The sequence below is a fragment of the Theobroma umbraticum genome, unplaced genomic scaffold (genome assembly GCF_002168275.2).
Source record: "Theobroma umbraticum cultivar Fairchild unplaced genomic scaffold, ASM216827v3 scaffold_44.0, whole genome shotgun sequence".
NCBI classification, from domain to species: Eukaryota; Viridiplantae; Streptophyta; class Magnoliopsida; order Malvales; family Malvaceae; genus Theobroma; species Theobroma umbraticum.
Genome location: NW_018397255.1, coordinates 7,898,304 through 7,920,125, shown reverse-complemented (window position 1 = coordinate 7,920,125; position 21,822 = coordinate 7,898,304). Strand labels below are relative to the sequence as shown.

The 21,822-nt window shown below is 32.2% G+C and overlaps 2 protein-coding genes across 2 annotated transcripts; one reads left to right on the top strand and one right to left on the bottom strand.

Annotated features, from left to right (window-relative positions):
- The first annotated feature begins 586 nt into the window (after positions 1-586).
- On the top strand, positions 587-4,569 carry LOC110429149 (uncharacterized). The gene is made up of 12 exons (XM_021445042.2): positions 587-723; positions 1,157-1,359; positions 1,448-1,645; positions 1,739-1,810; positions 1,901-1,996; positions 2,080-2,159; positions 2,243-2,318; positions 2,609-2,819; positions 2,960-3,153; positions 3,293-3,398; positions 3,605-3,694; positions 3,785-4,569. The coding sequence occupies exons 1-12, from the start codon at positions 606-608 to the stop codon at positions 4,567-4,569; spliced, it is 2,229 nt and encodes a 742-aa protein (XP_021300717.2). The 5' UTR covers positions 587-605.
- Positions 4,570-9,208: 4,639 nt separating this feature from the next.
- Positions 9,209-20,435, bottom strand: LOC110409208 (actin-related protein 2/3 complex subunit 1A). Its single transcript, XM_021418480.2, has 15 exons — positions 20,199-20,435; positions 19,717-19,802; positions 18,621-18,697; positions 18,307-18,401; positions 17,709-17,778; positions 17,414-17,483; positions 14,903-14,976; positions 14,754-14,796; positions 13,001-13,082; positions 12,570-12,658; positions 12,372-12,457; positions 12,234-12,297; positions 9,999-10,105; positions 9,668-9,723; positions 9,209-9,574 (listed from the first exon to the last, which is right to left on the bottom strand). Exons 1-15 carry the CDS (start codon positions 20,266-20,268, stop codon positions 9,510-9,512), a joined length of 1,134 nt encoding a protein of 377 aa, XP_021274155.1. The 5' UTR covers positions 20,269-20,435; the 3' UTR covers positions 9,209-9,509.
- Positions 20,436-21,822: the final 1,387 nt, after the last annotated feature.

Sequence of the window (21,822 nt, the reverse complement as noted above, 5' to 3'; positions counted from 1 at the left end):
CTTTAGTATCAGATATTAATGAAACTAGAATTCTTCAATAAAAAATAATAATAAAGCTACAATTCTGTGACTATAAATTGTACTCTTCTCATTGGATTTTGTTACTAGAATTCTGTTATGGTACAGGGTATATTTTGGTTTGTTTTGTTGCGAGCTCCCGTCGAACTTGCAGATCTTCTTAACTTAAAAACAAATAAAGCTAGAATTCTGTTACTATAAATTTAGATATTTTACTAGTGCTGCAATTTTTTTTTCCTTTTAAAGCAAACTTCTAGTGTAAATAGTTTTGCTTTTCCACAACAATGCACTGCCAATTCTTAATATTGGTATTCTTTTTACTATTTGGTGGTGCTATGTGTAAAGTTTGCACCAACCATAACTATGAGATTGCAGAGGAATTGAGAAAAGCAGCTGCTTCCGCTTCTCATGCTCAGCCTGCAAATATTTCGAGCTTAGACGAGTTCAACTGGGCAAAGATGGAGCAAAAGCTACAAAGATTTCAAGTGCCACGTCATTTTCTCAAAGAAATACCATTGCAGGCTGTGAGATTAGATCCCAAGGGGTTGCATGGTCGGGCGCAGCAAACTACTTTAGAGTACATATTGATGCTGGATGTGGATCGCTTGGTTTGGAGTTTTAGGAAAACCGCTGGCCTTCCCACTCCAGGGCAGCCCTATGGTGGCTGGGAGGAGCCAACCGGTGAACTCCGTGGCCATTTTGTAGGTCAGTACAATTTTTTATTCTGTGCCAGTTCTACCCACAAGTATTACAAATATTTGCTACAATTTTCTTTTGATATACCCGATAAGTCCTTTTGTTTTGAATAATCATTATGGTAAGAAAGAGATCGATATAACTTAAGATTTTATATGCAAATCATCAATTCAATTTTATATTAGATTTTGATTCCTAATAATATATTAATTTATTATGATGTTTGTTTGACCTGTTCATTACTTTCTTATAATGAATGTATTTATTTCTTTATTATATGTGGTTGAAAATTGTTCAATTATGATACTTATTTTATATACAAGTTATTACAGACTATTTATATTCTAAATAAATTTTGAATATATCCAGGAAAAAATAAACCTATTAATGTTATAAGGTTTAGTAGTAGCATTAATTAATTATATTTATTATGGGATTTTAGGGCATTATTTGAGCGCAACAGCACTAATGTGGGCAAGCACTTACGACCAAAGAGTCCAACAGAAAATGACCCATCTTGTAGATGCCTTGTCTGATTGTCAGCAGAAATTAGGTACCGGATATCTTTCTGCTTTTCCATCCGAGCAATTTGATCGTGTCGAAGCTCTTCAAAATTGTTGGGCTCCATACTATACCATTCACAAGGTATGTATGTATATATGTATGGATGTACAATACGATATATAGCTAGCTAGTTTGATTCTAAATTTCAATATTGGTTGTTGTGAAACAGATAATGGCAGGTCTTTTGGATCAACATACGGTTGCCGGTAACCCTAAAGCACTGAAAATGCTGATTTGGATGGTAGACTACTTCTATAACCGTGTGCAGAATGTGATATCCAAGTACAGTGTGGAAAGACATTATCTAATGCTTAATGAAGAGCATGGTGGCATGAATGAACTTCTGTATAGATTATACGACATTACGGTTGGTCAAGTTAGCTTTATCTTTGCCTTAATTCTTCATTTTATATTTATATCTAGCTATTCACAAATTCGATATAATTCATTAATTCTGTAGAGAGATCCAAAGCATTTCATGCTAGCTCGTCTTTTCGACAAACCATGCTTCCTAGGAGGCCTAGCCGTACAGGTATGTTTCTTGTCTTCTGCTAGGTAAAATCACTTGTAGATGAGAAAATAATACGTTGTTTAGTTATTCAAGACACTCTTTTGCTTGTAGGGGGACGATTTATCTGGTTATCATTCCAATACACATATCCCTATTGTCATTGGATCTCAAGTGCGATATGAAATTACTGGGGATCCACTCTATGAGGTAATTAAGGAAAAGAAAATTTTCTTTACATGATGAAAGAAAATTAGCAAATTTGTTGACAGTTTTGGGTTTGGTTTACCTAGGCAATAGGTAGCTACTTCATGGACATCGTAAATTCTTCTCACTGCTATGCTACAGGAGGAACATCCGTTAGAGAATTTTGGTTAGTTTCTAGATTATAGTTGTCTTCCTCATGTATAGAGTATAGCTTCTCCTTGATCCTCCATGTTTCTAATTGATGAGCAGGACTGATCCGAAGCGGTTGGCAACAACCCTAGAGACGCAAAATGAAGAAACATGTACAACGTATAACATGCTGAAGGTATTCCGCTAATTTATTTTATTCATCCAAGACCGAATCGACTCATTTGATGATCACCTCTATCAATATATACTTAAGGGGACAAGCCAATAGGCTTTTATAACATCAAATTTAACTTATTCATGAAATTTAATCGTGCATAGAAGTTATTTTTCTTTCTTTTAGTGGGTGGAAACATGTTTTCTTTTTTGATAGGAAAATAATAAGAGGGGACAAATTCTATTCTGTATAAACATCAGTTGTAAAGCTTTGCAGGCTTAAATTAAAGTTTTCGCGAGTGAATTGTACAGGTATCTCGGCACCTGTTTCGATGGACCAAGGAGATGGCATATGCAGATTACTTAGAACGAACATTAACAAACGGTATTCTTAGTGTTCAGAAAGGAACAAAAGCAGGGGTGTTTATCTATTTTTTCCCTCTAGGTCGTGGAGTCTCCAAGGCCATAAGTCAGTGGGGATGGGGAACACCCTTTGATTCTTTTTGGTGCTGCTATGGAACAGGTCACTGCTTGACTTGCCTTGCCTTCCATTTTCCCTTTTTTCTTTTATCTGCCTTTTGTATGAATTACGTGTAATGCACTGGTACTGCAATTATATTCCAGTTCCTGCATTGAAAGGCTAACTATATGTTGATGATGCAGCTACTGAAACTTTCGCAAAGTTGGGAGATTATATATACTTTGAAGAAGAAGGACAGGCTCCCACTCTTTACATCATTCAGTTTGTATCAAGCTTTCTTGATTGGAGATCTGGAAACACTGGGCTTTACCAGATGGTTCAACCTGTTGTTTCATGGGATCCAAATTTGAGGATGGAAATCTTATTCCCCAGGAAGGTATATTAAGACCCCATACGCCTGTTTAGACAATAACACCACTTGCTGTATTCCCCTCTTTTACAATCAATGCTTCAACAACCTGCTAGTAACGAATTAGGGATTCAATGATTTGATTTTGGATCCTGATTTTCCACAGGGGACTGCAAAGCCAGCCACCTTGAATATACGCGTGCCATTTTGGTCACGGTCAGTTGATGCTAAAGCAGCAATCAATGGTCAAAATTTGGATCTTCCACCCCCAGGTGATGTGAAAATTACTTTAACCACTCCAATTAATCTCTGTTTAATCATCATGGTGTAGTTTTCTTACAAATTTAATTAGCTTAACATTTTTTCATTAGGCGTTACTTGTTTCTTCTCTCTTTCCAATGTCGCTTGAGCAGATAAAGACCTTTGGTCCCTGTGTTATGAGATTGTTACAGTAGGCTAATATATATTCGCAATGCAGGTAGTTTTCTCTCAGTCACGAAGAAATGGAATGTTGGTGATAAGTTGACCCTTCAATTACCAATTACTCTAAGATTGGAGCATATTCTAGGTATTCTCTTCTTATATTTTTATTATTTGGTAAGAAAAACTAACAACCCTACTGCATGAATCATGACATGACATATCACTTGAAACACAGACGACCGACCTGAATATGCCTCCGTTCAAGCAATACTTTTTGGACCATATCTTCTGGCTGGTCTCAGCAATGGTGATTGGGATATCCGAATTGGGAAAGCAACTAATTCTCCTTTAGAATGGATAACTCCAATTCCTCAAACTTACAACTCCCATCTAGTTTCGTTCTCACAGGCCATTGGAGACTCAACTTTTGCCTTATCAAAAAATGCTCATTCCATCACAATGCTGACTTACCCTCAACCGGGCACCAACGCATCAGTTAATGCCACTTTCAGGATCATCTTAAAGGATCCAACTTTCAAAGGATTTTCCTTTGTAAAGGATGTCATTGGAAAATCTATTGTACTAGAACCATTTGATCTTCCAGGAATGGCTGTGGCACACCAAGGACCGGATAAGAACCTTGTGGTTATGAACTCTGATACTGCTAAGGACTCCTCCAGTTTCCGTTTGGTGGCAGGCTTGGATGGAAACCACAATACAGTTTCCTTGGAAGCAGATAGCAATAAAGGTTGCTTTGTGATAAATAGTCATGTCAGCAGCCAAACTCTTTCCGCAGTCAAGGCTGATGCCAACAGCACTTTAGGTCCAAGTGTGAAGCTTACTTGCAACCCCACATTACCGGAATCTAAAAATGCTGTGAGCTTTCGGTTATTCAAAGGTGTTAGTGAATATCATCCTATCAGCTTCGTGGCAAAAGGAGCAACAAGAAACTTTCTTCTACAACCAATACTAAGTATACGGGATGAGCATTATACTGTTTATTTCAATATTACAGTTTAATTAGCATTTTTTTTTATAAGCAGTATTTTTTTTTATATATAAAAAAGCTGTTATTTTATTATCCACTCAAATTATGTAAGTCAAAGACTTTAATATTACAGTTTACGAAATTATATATAAATATTTTTTTAACATATTAAATTGAATTTTCCAGTTTTAAGAATCAAAATTGAACATGTAGTGCACATAATAAAGTTTTTTTCTAATTTTTTTCTTTTCATATAAATATGAAGTATTTTGACCATATATTATTTGATCAGCTATTGCTTTACTTTTATTTATGATTTGTAAATCTTAATTTGCTATTATGGTAAAGTTTGTTGGTGTACGGTTATTTTTGTTATGGTTTTTTTTATATTATGTATATTTAAGTAGCTTTTCTTTGTAAAGATTAAAATATATTAGTTTTTTCAAATTTCAAAACAAAAACACTAAAAATAAATACAAACGAAACACTAAATTCATCTTTATCACAATCATTAAGTAATCAAGTATATTACTTATATTTTTGTTGAATAAAAAAATAAAGCTACAATTACCTATTCTTAATTATAGATTTTTTTAAAATTTTTTCTTTTTAACTCTCAATAATTAATTTCAAATTCATATATCGGCGTTATACGCTCTTCACCAAATGCCAAATGCATTGTTTATTTTTTCTTCAAACTTAATAATAACATTATGATATTTGACACAATTATTGTAATGATGCCTGCAATAACATCAAAAATGAATCACATCAACAAATCAACTGTTCTTTTTTAAATTTATATTTGTAGGATTTAATTCAAAAACTACTTTTATATCTTTATCATATTTTAATATTTTTTATAAGTATATTGAGTTTTAGACTTATCCAATTTCGAATATAAAACCTTTTTCCCAAATCAGAAATCGTTCAGTCCAAATAAAATCATAAAAGTAATCCAAGAACTTTATTTGTTCTTTATTAAATTTATTAGTAATTTTTTACATATTTTAACATGATATATAATTATTGAATTTACTTTTATGTTTTATAAAATGATATAAGGTGTCAAAAGAAAAATCTTCAATTTGATCTTCAAGTTTTAACAAAGTTCCAACATAAAAAGAAATAAAATAAAATACTCAAACATACTTAACTTTTAGCTCTAATTACATGCAGGTTCATTAATTTTTAAAATTGATACTCTGCTCTAAGAGTGCAAACACCATTAACAAAAATTATGAAAAGATTAAAATGTTTTTTTATTAATTTAAAAAATTATTATTATATTTAAAAAATAAAAAAATAATCAATGCTCCCTAGCTCCCTAAGAAAGGGGAGCATTGGCTGGTGCTCCCAAGAGAGGGGAGCACCGGTTTTTATATATTGTGTATATTTAGGTGGTTTTCTTTTGTAAAGGTGGATATTGTATAACGTTATAGTTTTACTTATTCTAATAGAGATTACAAGTCTCTTGAAAGGATTGACTAATGTACACTTTTTTGGTACGATAGTAAGTATTGTAAAATCAAAGGGTATTTTTGTTAGCTTGAGTTTTTTTATTGGAGGTATGTGAAATACTAATGAAATTATTTTTCAATAAAATAAGAATATTTATTATTCCTTTAAAAAAAAGTAGTGTAATTAGTTTCCATATTTTTTGTATAAGTAAAAAGTTAAAGGTTTTTAATTACTAAAAAATAACTTGTATAAGTAAATTTCTTGTACAAACACTATCCTAAATAAAAAATTATAAAAGTATCCAATTTAGTCTTTATATAATAATTTTTTTTAATTTAGTTTATGTACTATTGTATTTTTTCAATTTAGTACCTATATTCTATAATTTTATTCAATTTAATTCATGTACTCTACATTTTTATTTAATTTAGTCCATATAATGTGGTACCAAAAAACTGACATGGAAAAAATTTTCATAAAAAAAATTCAAACCTATCATATTGTTGCCAATATAGAAATATTCTTTCTATTAACATATTTGTTAGCTTTAAAATTATTATAGTTTTGATTATGATAAAATGATCAAATTTGCTTGAACATTATTTGAGCAATTCTTGACAATTGATTGAAATGATTTAACTCCTATACATTTATTCTTACATAGTTATAAGTTTGACTTTTGAAGCTATTGAACTATATTTATAAGCTTGTATGACTTAGGTGTATGAGTGTTTATGATTTCTATTCATTAAAGTTTAATCTAAAGATTAAAGAAAAATTTAGATGCACTCATTAAGGGAGAGTTTTGAATATCAATTTTAATGATAAAAACAAAGAGAAGGAAGACTAAGTTAAATAGAGTTTGATTGGTCTTCATGTTTAATTTTTATGTGTGATGTTTTGTTTTAATTTTATTGAATATTATGTAAAAAAAAACTAGATACATTGACTAAGGGGGAGCAATTTATTACGCATAAAGATTTGATGTATTCATATTGAACATAGACATTGCACTATTAATCTAGGAATATTTTGTCATCATAAAAAATAAGAGATAGAGAATATTGACTCTATATATTTTTTATGATAGCAAAATATTTCCACTCATTGGTATCTAATTATATTGTTTAAGTGTGCAGGACAAAAATGTATACCTTTAATTAGTTAATCATTCAAAACACAATATAAAAACTTATAAGAATAAGGAGTTATAAGTGAACAATGAAATGAGAAGCCTCTAAGTTGAATAATCAAGAGAGTTGGTTGGATAAAACTCAAAAGAGAAGCTGATGGGTTCAAACAAATCATGAAACAGAGAGCACTTAGTCGACCAAGAGACAGAATTAGTCGACTAAGAGCATTCTGTCAAAAACCGGATTCAAAAACAGAAACGACTCAATCGACCAAGAAAGTTTGTCAGTCAACCAAGAGGGTACTGTTAGAAATGCTCAAAGACAGAGCTTATTACCAAAAACTGAGTTCAAAGACAGAAACGACTTAGTCGATTAAGTAATATCGATTAGTCGATTAAGTAATATCGATTAGTCGATTAAGAGCATTCTATCTGGCAATTTGAACTGACGCTAAAAGATAAAATAATGGACAAAATTGCTTCCAAACTGTTTTCAACGGTCAAAATCTGTCCAGCTGCTAGCAGAGTTGATTTTTCAAGTATAAAAACATTTCCCAACAACCAAGAATCAGATTTGAAGGTTTCTAAGATCAAAAACAACTCAAAAACCTTAAGAACACTCTGCATATTTTCTACACTTCACTCCAATCTTTGTAACAGAGTTAAGAACTTCATCTTGTACCGTCAGATCAGGTTAGTGATCATAGGTACCTCTTTATTTCTTTTTTTCTTGATTGCTTAGAGTGTGTGAGACACTCTAAGGGGATTAATCAACCTTGGATTAGCTTGATTAAGTGCAAAGGTTCTAACTAAGCCTGAAAAAGTTAGTTTTTGGGTTTTGGTTGATCCTAAAAAAAACCATTATTAAAGATTGTGGTTGAGCCTTTGAAAAGCCATTGTTGAAGGTTGTGGCTGAGCATGTGAAAAGCCATTGAAAAAGCTTAGTGAAAGCTTAAAAATTTCACTGTTTATAGTGATTTAATTTGAAAAATCATTAGTTGAACAATCAAGGTAGTGGATGTAGGTCTTTTGACCGAACCACTATAAATCTTTGTGTTTTATATTTGTTGCTTTATTCTTGATTTCATTCCTTGTTAGATTATTTCTTATCTTACATTTAACTTCTCATCATTGAAGTTAAAATTACCCGAGTTCAAATCTTGTAAGAGTCAAAAAGTGCTATTCACCCCCCTCTAGCACATTTACTTGGGACCAACAATATTAAATTAAACAAAATAAATCTTTAATTTAAAAAACTAAAATTACATATTTAGTGCACATAATAAAAGTTTTTCCTAATTTATTTTTTATTGTATAAATATGCAATACTTTGATCGTATATCAATTGATCAGTTACTGTGTTACTTTTATTTGCAACTTAGAAATCTTTGTTGTAATAATTGAGTTCATTTGGGTGGAATCTTTTTTGCTATGATTTGTGTCTATTTTATATATCCAGATTTTATAAATGGTGGATGTTGTAAAAGGGTTATATTTTAACTTGATATTTGTTCTAATAGAGGTTACAAACCTCTTGAAAGGATTGGGCGATGCACATCCTATTTTTTGGTATTATAGTGGCGGTTGTTGAACCACATGATATTTTTGTTGACTTGAATTATTTTTTTTTGGATGTCCTAATAGTTTTTAATTACTAAACAATATATAACATTTGAGATGCAAAAGTATATTTTTGATGCAAACATAATGCTATGCAAAAAATGATAAATGTACTCACATTAGTTTCTATATGATATATTTTTATTCAATTTAATTTATATACTATTAAATTTTGTTAAATTTAATTTATGTGCCTTACAATTTTGTTCAATTTAACTCATATACTCTACATTTTTATTTAATTTAATCTTATGGCATAGTACCAAAAAACTAACCTAGAAAAAAATTTAAAGAAGAAAGAATTTGAATCTACCACACATCATTATTACCACGTCAACATGTTAGTATCATGTTATCAGCATGTCAACATAATTTGAAGTGTCAAAATACAAAAACTAAATTAACCAATTTTAACATAAATTGATTAAATTGACATAAAAAAAAAAACAAACATTAGGTACTTTGATCAATTTGCATTACTTAAAAAACGAGCTATATCCGAATCTTCAAAAAGTGGAAATGAAATGTAAAACACAACACTGGCAGAAAAGCACATATATTACATGTAGGGATATACACAGAGTTGTCAACTAATATCCCGGGACTATATCAATTTTTCTCCTAAGAGTTCAGAATCAGATCCAACTCCTCTCAACCAAGCCAATATACAGATCCATCCGCTAGGTTCAATATTACTCCATCATTCCGTTTCTGTACCCTGCAGCATCTAGGCTGGAAAAACTTTTCCCCAACCACTTCTTAGAGATAATCAGACACATCCTCTAGGTTTTCCAAGTCCCAAATAACCACTTTCCCGTCCAATCCTGTATTTTTATAGAGCAGATTAATCAGAAAATGAATCCAACAAGTCCTATTGAGATTTATAGCCCGTAAGAAATTATTGTCCCTTCACCTACCTGAGGTGCTGAAGCGCTTTGTTCTGGATCCTTCTTTCCTCAGAGGTACGATACAACTACAGTTCCAAAATAAGAAGATGTCAAACATTCACTTCATTATTTGTAGAAATAGAAAAAAAAAAAAAAAACATCTTGCCCCAATTTGAGAAAGAAAAGGGATTGTCCCTGCATCAATTATCCACTCCAAATTGGAACTACGTGGTTAAATTGATAAGCAGCATCTACAATGGAACATAAGAGTGCTTTTTTTTTTTTTTTGGGGGGGGGGGGGGGGGGGTGAGAGAAATTCCATATCGAATTTAATAATAATAACAATATGGCAGAGAAGTACTTGATGCAATTCTCATGAACAACTCCATGTGCCCTCGAAGGTTCGACTGTATCATTGCTCAATCCATGCTTTGATTGACCGTATAGTTTGCCAAATGCTTCAGAAAACTGTAAAGAAATGACAACTTAGAAAGCTCAACCTCAAGTTATAAATATTTTTAAAGAACACCACATTAGCAGTGAGTTTAAGAAACTAAAAGAGAAATAAGATGTATAATAGACATTAGGATCTCAACTAGACTAGAGAAAGTCTCTACCCATCAGACCAGTTTCTTTTAAATACCAAGTAGCTCTACATATCAGCCAACTTCATTCTATTGGAGCCATAAATGTTTGGAGCAATGGAATCCAACCCTCTCTCCGTGCCTTCCCTAACAACTAAAACACCACCCAAGTTGCTCTGTGTATCGGGTAACTTCAGTCTACTGGAGCCATAAAATTATTGGAAAAATAGGATCTAATCCTCTCCGCATCCTTTTCCCCAACTTCTATAACACCCTCCCTCCCCCTCAGGCAAGAAAAAAAGAACAAAAAGGTAAAACAAAAATGCTTTGGCTCCAATCCAAGGCTTAAAACCTTTCCCCACATTCCTGGGAGGAAGAAGGTACCATTAGGCCACAAGGCCACTGGCGGTGGGCTTCATTTTTCAATTTTCAGTACAAGGAACGACTGTCTCAGAGAAAATAATAATGAAAACAGCAATGTAATCATCTTGTTTTGAGGAATAAGCGAGTGGTATAGATGGAAATAAGCCTAGCTAAATTCTAAATGAAGTTAAATACACGATTTATGCAGTGGGAAATGACCTTCAAATGATATTAACTCATGTACTCAAACAGACTTCAATAAGGGGTGTCCATGGTTGCAAAAGGGAAACAGTAAACCACCGAAACATTTTAAGTAGATTCCTTCTATATCTTACAGAAGACAGTTAGTTTGAATTCATAATGTTGGCAACAAATAATACTGATACTTGGATTTTCATATGACTATTCACTATTGAAGTGGTAAATATTTAGTGAAGATATTTTCCGGATCCATTCCCTTTAGCTATACCAAACATCTGGACAGAATCACAAAGACAATACAAGTATAACCAAAGGATTTTTGCACTTCAATGAGAATCAAAGAAGCCTGTATTACAACTAGGTGCCAAGTACACCCCAAACATAACCAATATGGGATTTATTAACTCACCACTTAATTCTCCTCCCTGTATGTAGGAACAGCAGACCAATCACATGGCATATACTTCAAGTGCAGGGATCACCTGCCTATTGTGTGGCTTGGACATCATATTTTAGCACAACAATCCTATTACAAAGCAGTCACCAAGTGGAGTAGAGTTTGCTCTGATAGTCCACTTATTCGCAATTAGTTTTAGATTGGATGGTCAGCCTAAAATTTACAGTGGTATCACAGCCCAGGTTTTTAAGTTGCTTATTGTTCTTGTTCTTTGTTGCCTCTTATTTGTTTGTCAACATGTTAGGCTCATTTGCTTCAACTGTTAGTATTCAACCTACATTTGCAGGGAAATTATGCCAAGTATGCCATGTCAGTTAAGTATTCAATTAGCTGTGACCTTGTGTTCAGGTCGGACCTCTCAACCTATAGCCACTTGGTTGTAACTTGGATGCTTAATAAATGGGAATGACCAGAGTGGATAATGAGATACCCATATATTGATGTTTTTTCATGTTCACTCTCATTAAAACCGAGTTCAGAAACATACTAAAAAGACTACCTTTTAATGTTTCTCCGCTTCAACGAAAATGGATATATTTGAGAATGACTAGAGTGGCAATAGAGACACCTGCATGATGATCTTTGATTTCTTTTAGAACTACTATTAAGATCATACTGACAAGCCTATTGTTTCAGAATAATTAGTTGGCTCAAACTAATGTCACAATCCACAAAAGTTGAAGCTTTCCATGATTCATTCAACTGAATAGACAACCTGCAGATCTTACTATCCAATACGAGCCCTATCAACAAATCCTTTCATAAAATATTGTGGATATCACCAAAAACTTACCACTTGTACAGTGATAACTTTGTTTACTGACATGTGCAGAAGTAGTAATTTTCTTATATATAAGAATATGTGGAACCAGCCAGGAATGATCTACATGGTTCTTACAAATTTCTGCCCTTGCCCCCTTCCCCAGACTCAGCCAGAAAATTTTCACACTTACAGGATGTCAATAGCTAAAAGTTTTAATGACATACATACCTGAGAACCATATTTTGAACCTGAAGAAGATGCTTTCCTTTCACCAAGGAATCTGATAAAGCTCCTAGAAAACAAGGCCAGAAGCCTTATTAATGTAAAGAAGTATAAAAAATTAAAATGATAATGAATCTTACATACCATATTCCCGAATCATCTGCTGCAAAAACCATTGGATTGCAGTCAAATCCCACACCTATGACCATTTTCTCGGAAACAAATAGGACCTGATGGTATTTTATGTGATCACAGAAAAACTCAGGATTAAAAATTATGTTTATGTTGAGGCCCAAAATAAAGGAAGCAAAAAACAATTAACAAGAGTGGATGCTGACCCACATCACGAAGAGGCAAATTACGGAATGCAACATTCTGGGCCAAAGGGGAAGGACCAACATCATCAACGAAGTATATCATTGAATTATGACCTGTAAATTAGAGAAATGGCAGCTAAGATAAATTCTTTACAAGCAGGACTCTAATAACAGAAATGTTCCCCCAAAAGAGGGGGAAGGGGGTGGATTTATGAAATTAAATCAAAAGTAAGGCAGAACCAAATTAATTTAGTAGTTTGAGGCAATGATAGTCACTCAAAAACCAAAAAATAAATGCATAGTTGCATTAGTTTCCAAATAGATGCAAAACAGGCAATTTACCAAGTCAAAATGCCAAACTGGTAGTTCAAGGGGAAAAAGTTTTCTCCAATTCAACAAATACCATGCCACGAACATTATCTTTGCAAGTGAAAGATAGTTAGAAATATTTCTTACCAACATAAGCCAACGTATTGCCACTTGGCGACCACTTCACACCAAATGCCCATGAAAATGAGAGATCAAGCTGAACAATTTGCTGTTCCAACAGTATGCGCCAAAAAAGAAAAAAGAAAAAAGTTAGCTCTTCTTTGCATGTAAGTAATCATGTCAAATAAATGCCATAATAATAATAAAATAACTATTCAAGCAGTCCTGTCATTTAATAAAATTATTGAAGGTTTTTTTCTCTTTTTTGTCTTCTCATTTTTCTTTTTCTTTTCCCTTCTTTTTTTCATTTACTTAATTATTTTTGTAGTTATTTTATTCTAACAAAACCAAAAAACAAAATGAGAAGAAAAAAGAAATGAGTCACAAAAGTTGACATCATTCTTTAAATGACGTGGTTTCTTAAGTGACTATATTGGATATCATTTTTTTAAGTTTATTTAGATGAAATCACTTACAGTGACCACATTCAGTACACTTTAAAAAGGTTAGCAATTGGGACAAATTGAAGTTTAGTTAGTAAAATGAGAAAAAGGTAAAACATTTAGTGACCAGCCCTGAAATTTACTCTGCAGAACCCTGATTTGAACTAAATCTATATGGAAGACATAAGAACCTAAGCAAGCGATATTATGCAAAAATAAAGCATGTAATCAACAGATATATTCTTGGTTCCATCTAGGCAAGAATAATTTTGGTAATTAACTGATTGAACTCCCTATTTCAGGATACTAAAATGAATAAATAACAACAGTATTCCTGCATTATTTCCTTTGAGCTAAATTCTTGGACCAATATTTGAATGAATAAAACACAGAAGTTATCCTTGCAGGATTCTACTGCTTTTGATGCAAAAGCAAATGTAAGAATTAACTTCAACATGTTGACCTTAACCTCTCATAGATCAAACCTAATTGCATTGTCACAGCGTTCTGCTTTCAGGATTTCTGGTGTTCTGTTAGTTTCAATAAGAATCATTACCCCAAACTAAGATTAATAAAAGGAAGAGGCATCACAATAGGCAACTATGAATGTGTATACAGCATAAGTTTAGCCTATATTTGTCACTACTAAACATAATTTTGACATCATATAGCTTTTTACCAAGATTCAGTTATCACTGGATAAATGTTCTGCGATATGTTTTCTATATTTACAAAGTTGATCTACCCAAATCTCATTCACTAGGGAAAGACATTAACCACAAGAGAATATAGAAAACTGCACAAACCTATACTATTGCATAATGCATCCTTTCTAATTGGCATGTAAACTAGTATCAGTTGCAATTTAACATTGTGAACCACCAAAAGAAGATTAGCTTGCCAAGGATATTACCTCAGCATTCTGGATACTAATGTGTTGAAAACAAAAAGTAAGATTCAGATCATTCATCATTGATGGATTCAGCTATCCAGTTTCAATTATATTACGTTAATGTCCTTCAGAAGCAACCAGATTGCACTTGAATTTGGGCCTCCTAATCACTAGAGAATCAATGACCAAAGAAGATTTTCCCTTCTGGCATTAAATTGCACATATTGCAAATTTGATGCACCGCTAACATGGAAAGAAGCAAAATTTAAGCCTATTACCTCTAAAATTTTTGAGATTTTTGTAGGTTGAGTAATTGGTACAGAGTTTTTTAACAATTTTGTACATAGAAATATATGATTCAACCAATAAAGTTGTGGTACATCTTCCAGCATATCAAATGCATCCGTTAAATATTTACTGCTAAACAGGAAGGAACATAGGATACCTCTCCAAACTTTGAATCTGAAGAAGAGCCTGTTTTTGATTCCCTGGGTAAATTTGAAGAGGAAACATAATTCATATCCTGCTCACACATCAATACATGATAATAACAACAGTTTTTTTTAAAGATGGTAATAACAATAGTTAACATACCTTGTATCAACACCTTTGATAAATGTGGAAAATACTCGGCATTTTCCATCTGTAGATGTTGTTGCAAGTAAAATCTGTAGCAAACGAATTACAAAGTAGAAAATAAGACTTGCAACAAATAGGATTGTTTCCAAAGAATAGATCATACACCAATTAACAAAATGGAATATACTTAAATCACCAGAGAAGAATAAGATGACATTCAGAAGGATCTAAAACTTAATTTTCAAATAACATGGATATGACCCAATGATATTCTATAGGTGAAGACACACCTTATTCTTACCATTTAATGTAACCAACTAACCTAGGTATCCCATGATAAGCAACCTGGTCATCTTACAGCAGTTTATTACGACTTACATGGCTTTATCCCCATCAAATGAGATATCCAAAACCAACAAGCATGAAGAGTCTCTTCTTTCTTTAATCAGGTAATGAAATTCACTGCTTTTTTACTACATTCCTAAAATGTGTATTGATGGTCAGCACAGATAGTGTCAACCATCACAATTCTCAAATCCTCCATCAATTTTCCAATCCCCTTTCCCCCACTATTTATCCCATCATAATTCACCAACAACCTCGGCACACCAAAATAAGCAGTTTCATGGAGAGCATTGATCCACTAAAAGTTAGGTTGAGTACAACATGATCATAGCTTACATTCAATCAATAGAGACATTCAAGACCCTTTGCCTAAAGAAGCCTGCTTAAGATGACTTAACATCGGGCATTCTCAATGCAATAAAGCATTTTGCAAATTGCTATTAGGCATGAGCTCATAGAAGACAATAATACAATAACATTTTCAGCACAAAAGTGGCCAATGATGAGAGTGACAAAGGAGAATCAAAAAATAAACAAAGAAAAACAACAAGAAAAAAAACCCAGACTTTCTCTTTCATGCACATGTGTGTATACATGGGTGTACATGCATATGTGCATGTTTTTATAATATCCATTTCCTTAAATATGCTTTGAAATTACTGACTTCTAGATAAAATCTATCATCCTCTAAACTTTTCAAAGCAAAATGGTTAGTAAGGGATGCTAAGAAATGTCAGGTGTTTAATAAAAGGAAGAAAACAAAGTAGGGTAAATAAGGAGAAAAGGAAAAGTAAAGGAAAAGGATGGTGTAAGGGGTTATGTAGCAAAGAGGGACCCAAGAATTAATTGATCCTGTTGGTAGATTGGCATGTCAAGTATACGCCTTTGGTCAATCACTTAGAGAATTCGTCAAGCTTTACGAGAAGAGTTTAAACCTGCGACACACATAATCCTTTGAATTGGATGCTGCTACATTGACGGCAAGATAAGGAGCTATACTCTAAACCCACGAAGATGACCTATCTTGCTGTTCTTCAAGGTATTTTCCTGAGCTTTTTTCGGCCAGATAAATTGTAAGAATGGTGGGAGTTTCAACAATAGATGTAGATTCCCAAGTTGGGCTTGTAGGCAACAACAAGCGCTTGGACCCATGTTGGCATGGGTTCTTACAGATTAGATGTTTGTATTGAATGGATGTGGTTCCCAAGGTAGAGAAGGCATCTTGGTTGAGTTTCACAACAAGGAAGGCCAAGGTTTCTCTTGGAGCATGAGAAACATCCTTTCATTATAGAGGACCAGAATTTTAATGAAATTGGCAAAGCATGTTGGTAAGTCTTCTTGTAGTTGGTTAGGATTATTGCAGACATCTTCCTTGCCATCCTTATCATTGAGCAGTAGCTCAGTGAACAAGATTCAAAAAGGTTGCATGCTTTCTTCTTACACTATGCAATCATATTCTCATCAAGTTTCGGCTCCTTTTATATAAAGGAAAGTAGTGATGAATATATGAGATAAAGAGGAACTAGAAAGGCTCAAGAATAAGAAAAAGACAATTTTTTGGAGAGTTTAAATCCATGGCAAGGAAGAATAAGGTAATCTAATTTGTCAAGAAATAAAGGAACAAGATGAAACATAGAGAAAATAACCACGAGGCAAGTAAGGATTGCTAGGTCTAGTGAGATTAACTAATCTTAATGATATAATAATGATATCCTTTTGGAAAGTGAAATAGTTTAACCAAAAAACTAAGAATTCAATCTCATCAAAAGAGAAATGCAATTAGCTCTAACAAGATTAGTGGTTTCGAACATTGGGCATCCTACTTAGATCAGAGTAACATAAAATGAGATTTATGAACCTGCTAGAAGAGATGGTTTTGGGATTTTCTCTTTTAACCATCAAAACCAAGGGCTTCGGTTAAACGTATTTAACTTTATCCTAAATCCTCGTCCCTCAATGTCAAATTTTTCTTCTGAACGAATATATCAGTCACTTGACTACTATGCTAATGGAATGGGAGTCAAACAAAACCTTGTAATACTTGCAGATGTATCAAATCTACCATAAGACAACTTGGCCACATCATAGAATAAATTTTAACAGAAGATGTACATTAAATATAACTAAACTAAAGAGCAAAAAAGATACATTTGCAAAATGCGGTAAGTAGGAAATACACACATTATTAGGATGCCAAGCAACACTTGTGACAGAGGAATCATGTCTTTTCCTGATAAGTTTGCTAACCCACCTAGAAACAACAAATCACACAAGCACATAGCATCAATCATAAATAAAAAATAGAAAAATCCATGCATAAGATGAATCAACATATTCAGCCATTAGGATCCTGATGCTTTGAAATTCACCCACAGTTGGACACAATCAAAAATGAAGGACTTCATATATACATAAACAAAGTTTGAGGATATTAAGAGAAAGGCAAGGTGAGAACTGAGATGTTACAAAAGGTTACCAGTTATTCTCCTGCTCATAATAGCATATGCACACAGTTTTAGCACCACTTCCAACAGCAAACTTGTTTTCTGGGAGTTTAAGGCGGGGAAGAGATGGATTGGTTAGATTTTTGTCAAATTGCTTGAATAAGAGGACCTCATTAACCTCAGTTTTACTAAAATGGACATCATCAAATCATAAGAACCTGAAGATATAAGAATTATCAAAATAATAACACAAAAACAAGCATTAACCTTCAAATGGATAAGCAGACTATCTAAGGAATTTTTTACTATCAAGTAATCCAAATGATATTCTAAAGATCCTACTCCACAATTTAATTCATACACTTCTCATACATCAGATGCAAATCTTTTTTATAAGCTTCAGCTCAATCATTAGTGAATAAATCTGCTAGAAGAAGGACATGTGAAGTCATATGTATGAGCAAAATAGTAAATAATCAGTGGTATGCTTTGTTCTCAATAAATGAAGAAGAAAAAATACAAAAACTAATAAATGGAACCAAGAAGGCGTCACTCTGAATAAAAGGCTAATTTATTGTTAGTACAAAGAAGTGAAGAACAATAATCCACGGTGCAATTATGTCTGAGTACCTTTGGGGCTCCACTGAACACAAAGTGCAGCTCGATTGAGCCTAAGAATGACAAGAGTCGGTACCCATTCTGGTCCTTCTTGGTTCCAAACATATCTTCAAAGGTGAACACTTGTTTCAGCATACAAGTACAAAATAACAGTGCAAAGGAGAAAGAGAAAATAACAAAATAAAAAAGCAGCCAAACACAATGTTCATGAGGCAGTGTCTGCTTGTGTTTGTGCATGCAAAGGGAAAGAGAAATACAGAAAGTAAGGGATCCATACTGCTAAATTTATTTTTTGTACATGTATATGAGAAAAGATAAGCACTCACGAATTCCGGTCATGAGATACAGTAACAATTCTGTTTGACCTCCCACTCCAGTCTATCCCGGTAACAATTTGATCATGCTGTGGCAATGTTGACAAAAAGAAAATCATCATATTGCTACCAAACCTAACAAAGAAAAGAATCATCACCCACAAACGAAGTCACTTCAACACCTAGGTAAACTTTCATTATTTAACCAGAAAATTTATTAACTAAACATGAAGATGGGACAGAATGTCCTTCCAAAAGAACAAAGAAGACTAAACAGGTTCGTTTCTTTTAACATGAAAAGAGTGGATTTTTAAAAGATTTTTTTATTATGGATCTCTTTTCCTCACGTTTTGGTATGGTTCTCAACAGGAAACTTCGAGTTTAGATTTTCTATAATATCTTGATCTTTCTCATCTTTAATATTTATTTAAGGCATATTTAGCAATTCTAACCTTGTCATATTTAGATTTAAGTATTCTTAAATCTCAGATAAATTAATTGCATTTATTTGCTGCAATCCCATCCTGAATGAGACTTATAGATGAGTTTGGGAATCTTGCAATGTGCTCATATTGCCAGATCAACAACCAGGCTGTATTTCACTCTTCTTTTCTCACCTTTTAAAGTTTGGATTTCTTGCAACTTTTATTAATCCTATCTCACAATTCAAAACTAATCCGGTAAATTTTGCTAGTTGCTTCAGGATTCCTAATTCTAGTTCTCATACACAGAGAATTTTTTCCTTGTAAATTTAAAGCCTAAAAGTGGTCTAAACACAGGGTCATATCATACCATAAGTTGAAACCCAAACTCTGCATCAGTCCTCCATGTTGCTACAGTATTACTATTTACTTCTTAACAAAGACGCAGATTTCAGATAAGAATCCAACATGTCAGCATGCAACCTTTAATGCATCCATCATCAACGTAGTCATCTTATATTTACATTTAGAATCACACTTTTATTCTTCATTATAAAAGAGGCTGCATCTGAATGATTCCAAAATGAAAACTTCCAATTACCATTGGAGATGAGTTTAGGTGCATATTTATTGGACTAACTCAAATCTTATCAGCTTTGGATAGGGAAAAGAATTGAATAAAGTACCTTCTGAAGAACATGAACTTTCTCCCACTTGTCTTCCAACAATTTATAGATGTGAACCTCATTATTATTTGGGCAAAACGCTACCACTACAAGCAAGAAAAAGCAAATCACGTATCTATAAAGAAAAAAAATAGATTCACAGGAAACAACATATCATGCAATTTAAAATAACAAGGACTAAATCTGTAGCTATAAAACAAATAATAGTATAAGCCTCAAATAAACAAGATAAAACAGCATATTGATAATAAATGGATCAATTTAGAATAAGAAACTAAAATGAAAAGAATCAGTAAATTGAACCATTCATTTCGTTTTCCTTTTTAATTTTACATTTCTAAGACATTAATAAATCACAACAACATTAAATTCAACAAAAATTTTATTGTCTTTTATTTCCTACATTTCCTCACCAACCAACCAAGGCGTGATGATGAAGAGAGACAAAAGAATTCGGTAAAAAAAGAAAAAAGGAAAGTTACTGGATCGATCGGGACTCCAAGCATGGCAAGTGATGCACTGAGCGAACTGGTGAACAGCGACAGCCGCCATTATTTTCAGCTGACGAATTTGGTATTTTAAGCTGCGAATGCGATGGAGAGAGATCTATAGAGAAGCTAAAGAGGAGATCTCAAATTTTGTTTTTAAAGTCTCCGTTAGGCGTTAAGTAACAAGCAAGTTTGGAAGATACGGAGAATGATTTGGTTGTAGACATTCCAGCGGAACCTTGTACTAACAATCAACTAGTTTAAAACCCGTTCTAACCATGCAACGATTAATTCTTAAAAATTTTATACATAATTATTATTTTTAAAAAATTAATAAGATAATTATTATTAAAAATATAATATTTAAAAAATCTAAATTATTTTAAAATTTTTAAGTAAATTTTTATTCTTTTATTAATTTCAATGAATTTTTATATTTTTATTTTAAATTAAATTTGAAATTTTTTTAAATATTATTTATATATAATTTTAATAACCTAAAATTATTGAAATATACGAATAAATTACTGAAATTTTAGATAACCTTTTAAATACTTTTCTTGTAACGTTAAATGTGATTTTAGTAACCTAAGTTACCTAAATATTTAATATATGTTACTAAAATTTTATGTACTTCTTTTGTTTTTTAAATACTTTTTCAATAACCTTTTTATATGATTGTGATTTTAATCACCTAAAGTCACCGATACACACACAAAAGTTTTGAAATTTTAGATAGCCTTTTAAATTTTTTTGCAGTAATCTTTTATAAAGTTCTTTATTATTTTTTATTTCACTGTTTTTTAAATTTTATATACTAAAGTCAAATGTAAAAACTGTATTTTAAGGCAAAATTAAATAATTTTCTTAACGATTAAGACATTGAAAATTAATTTTTTATAAGAAAATGCAAATTTATGATTTTATTTTTACATGAAATAATTATGTTGTAATATTTTTTTGTTTAATTAATTTCACATTTTCATCAAACATAAAGATTTTATTTTCAATAACTTTGAAGAAAAAGTACAATAGAAAGTAACAATAAATCAAACCCTAACATAAAATAAATGAACTAGGAGAAAAGTATGGAAGAATTATTAATTTTATTTTTTATTCAAAGTTTTATTTGTTTTTTATTATTTTAATTTGTAAATGACCAGTAATTATCAAAAAACAAATACTAATATATATCATAAAGCATAATTTAACCATCGTATTTTTTAAATGTGTACTTAAGCCATTGAATTAATGCTCTATAATGTATGAAATGGGTACTCCACATCAATGTATATCTTTTCCATTCAAAGCATGCCTTATTATAATTATATTCTTGAAAAAGATCAACTATTTACCACACAACAATATATTGAGTTTGCCTAAATAAATATTCATAATTTAATAATCACATGTTATTTGTAATAGGTAGTTAATTTTTTTTATAATAATGCGTTTAGGTGGCACGTTTTAAATAAAAGTGGTATATTTTAATTTAGAGTAACTTATTATGAAATTCTTTCGTTCTTCAATTATGCCACTTAAACATATAACAACATAAAATTAAAAATATAATGGGTTAACTATTGGATCAATTATTTCAACTTGAGAACATTAAGTA

Coding starts and splice junctions, on each gene's coding strand:
- LOC110429149 (XM_021445042.2), top strand. CDS start 606: ATGCTGGATGTGGATCGCTTGGTTTGGAGTTTTAGGAAAACCGCTGGC. Junction 1,997..2,079: donor CTGGGGATCCACTCTATGAG/GTAATTAAGGAA, acceptor TGGTTTACCTAG/GCAATAGGTAGCTACTTCAT. Junction 3,154..3,292: donor AAATCTTATTCCCCAGGAAG/GTATATTAAGAC, acceptor GATTTTCCACAG/GGGACTGCAAAGCCAGCCAC.
- LOC110409208 (XM_021418480.2), bottom strand. CDS start 20,268: ATGGCGGCTGTCGCTGTTCACCAGTTCGCTCAGTGCATCACTTGCCAT. Junction 14,797..14,902: donor ATCAAAGGTGTTGATACAAG/GTATGTTAACTA, acceptor AAATTTACCCAG/GGAATCAAAAACAGGCTCTT. Junction 10,106..12,233: donor GTTCAAAATATGGTTCTCAG/GTATGTATGTCA, acceptor ATTTCTTTACAG/TTTTCTGAAGCATTTGGCAA.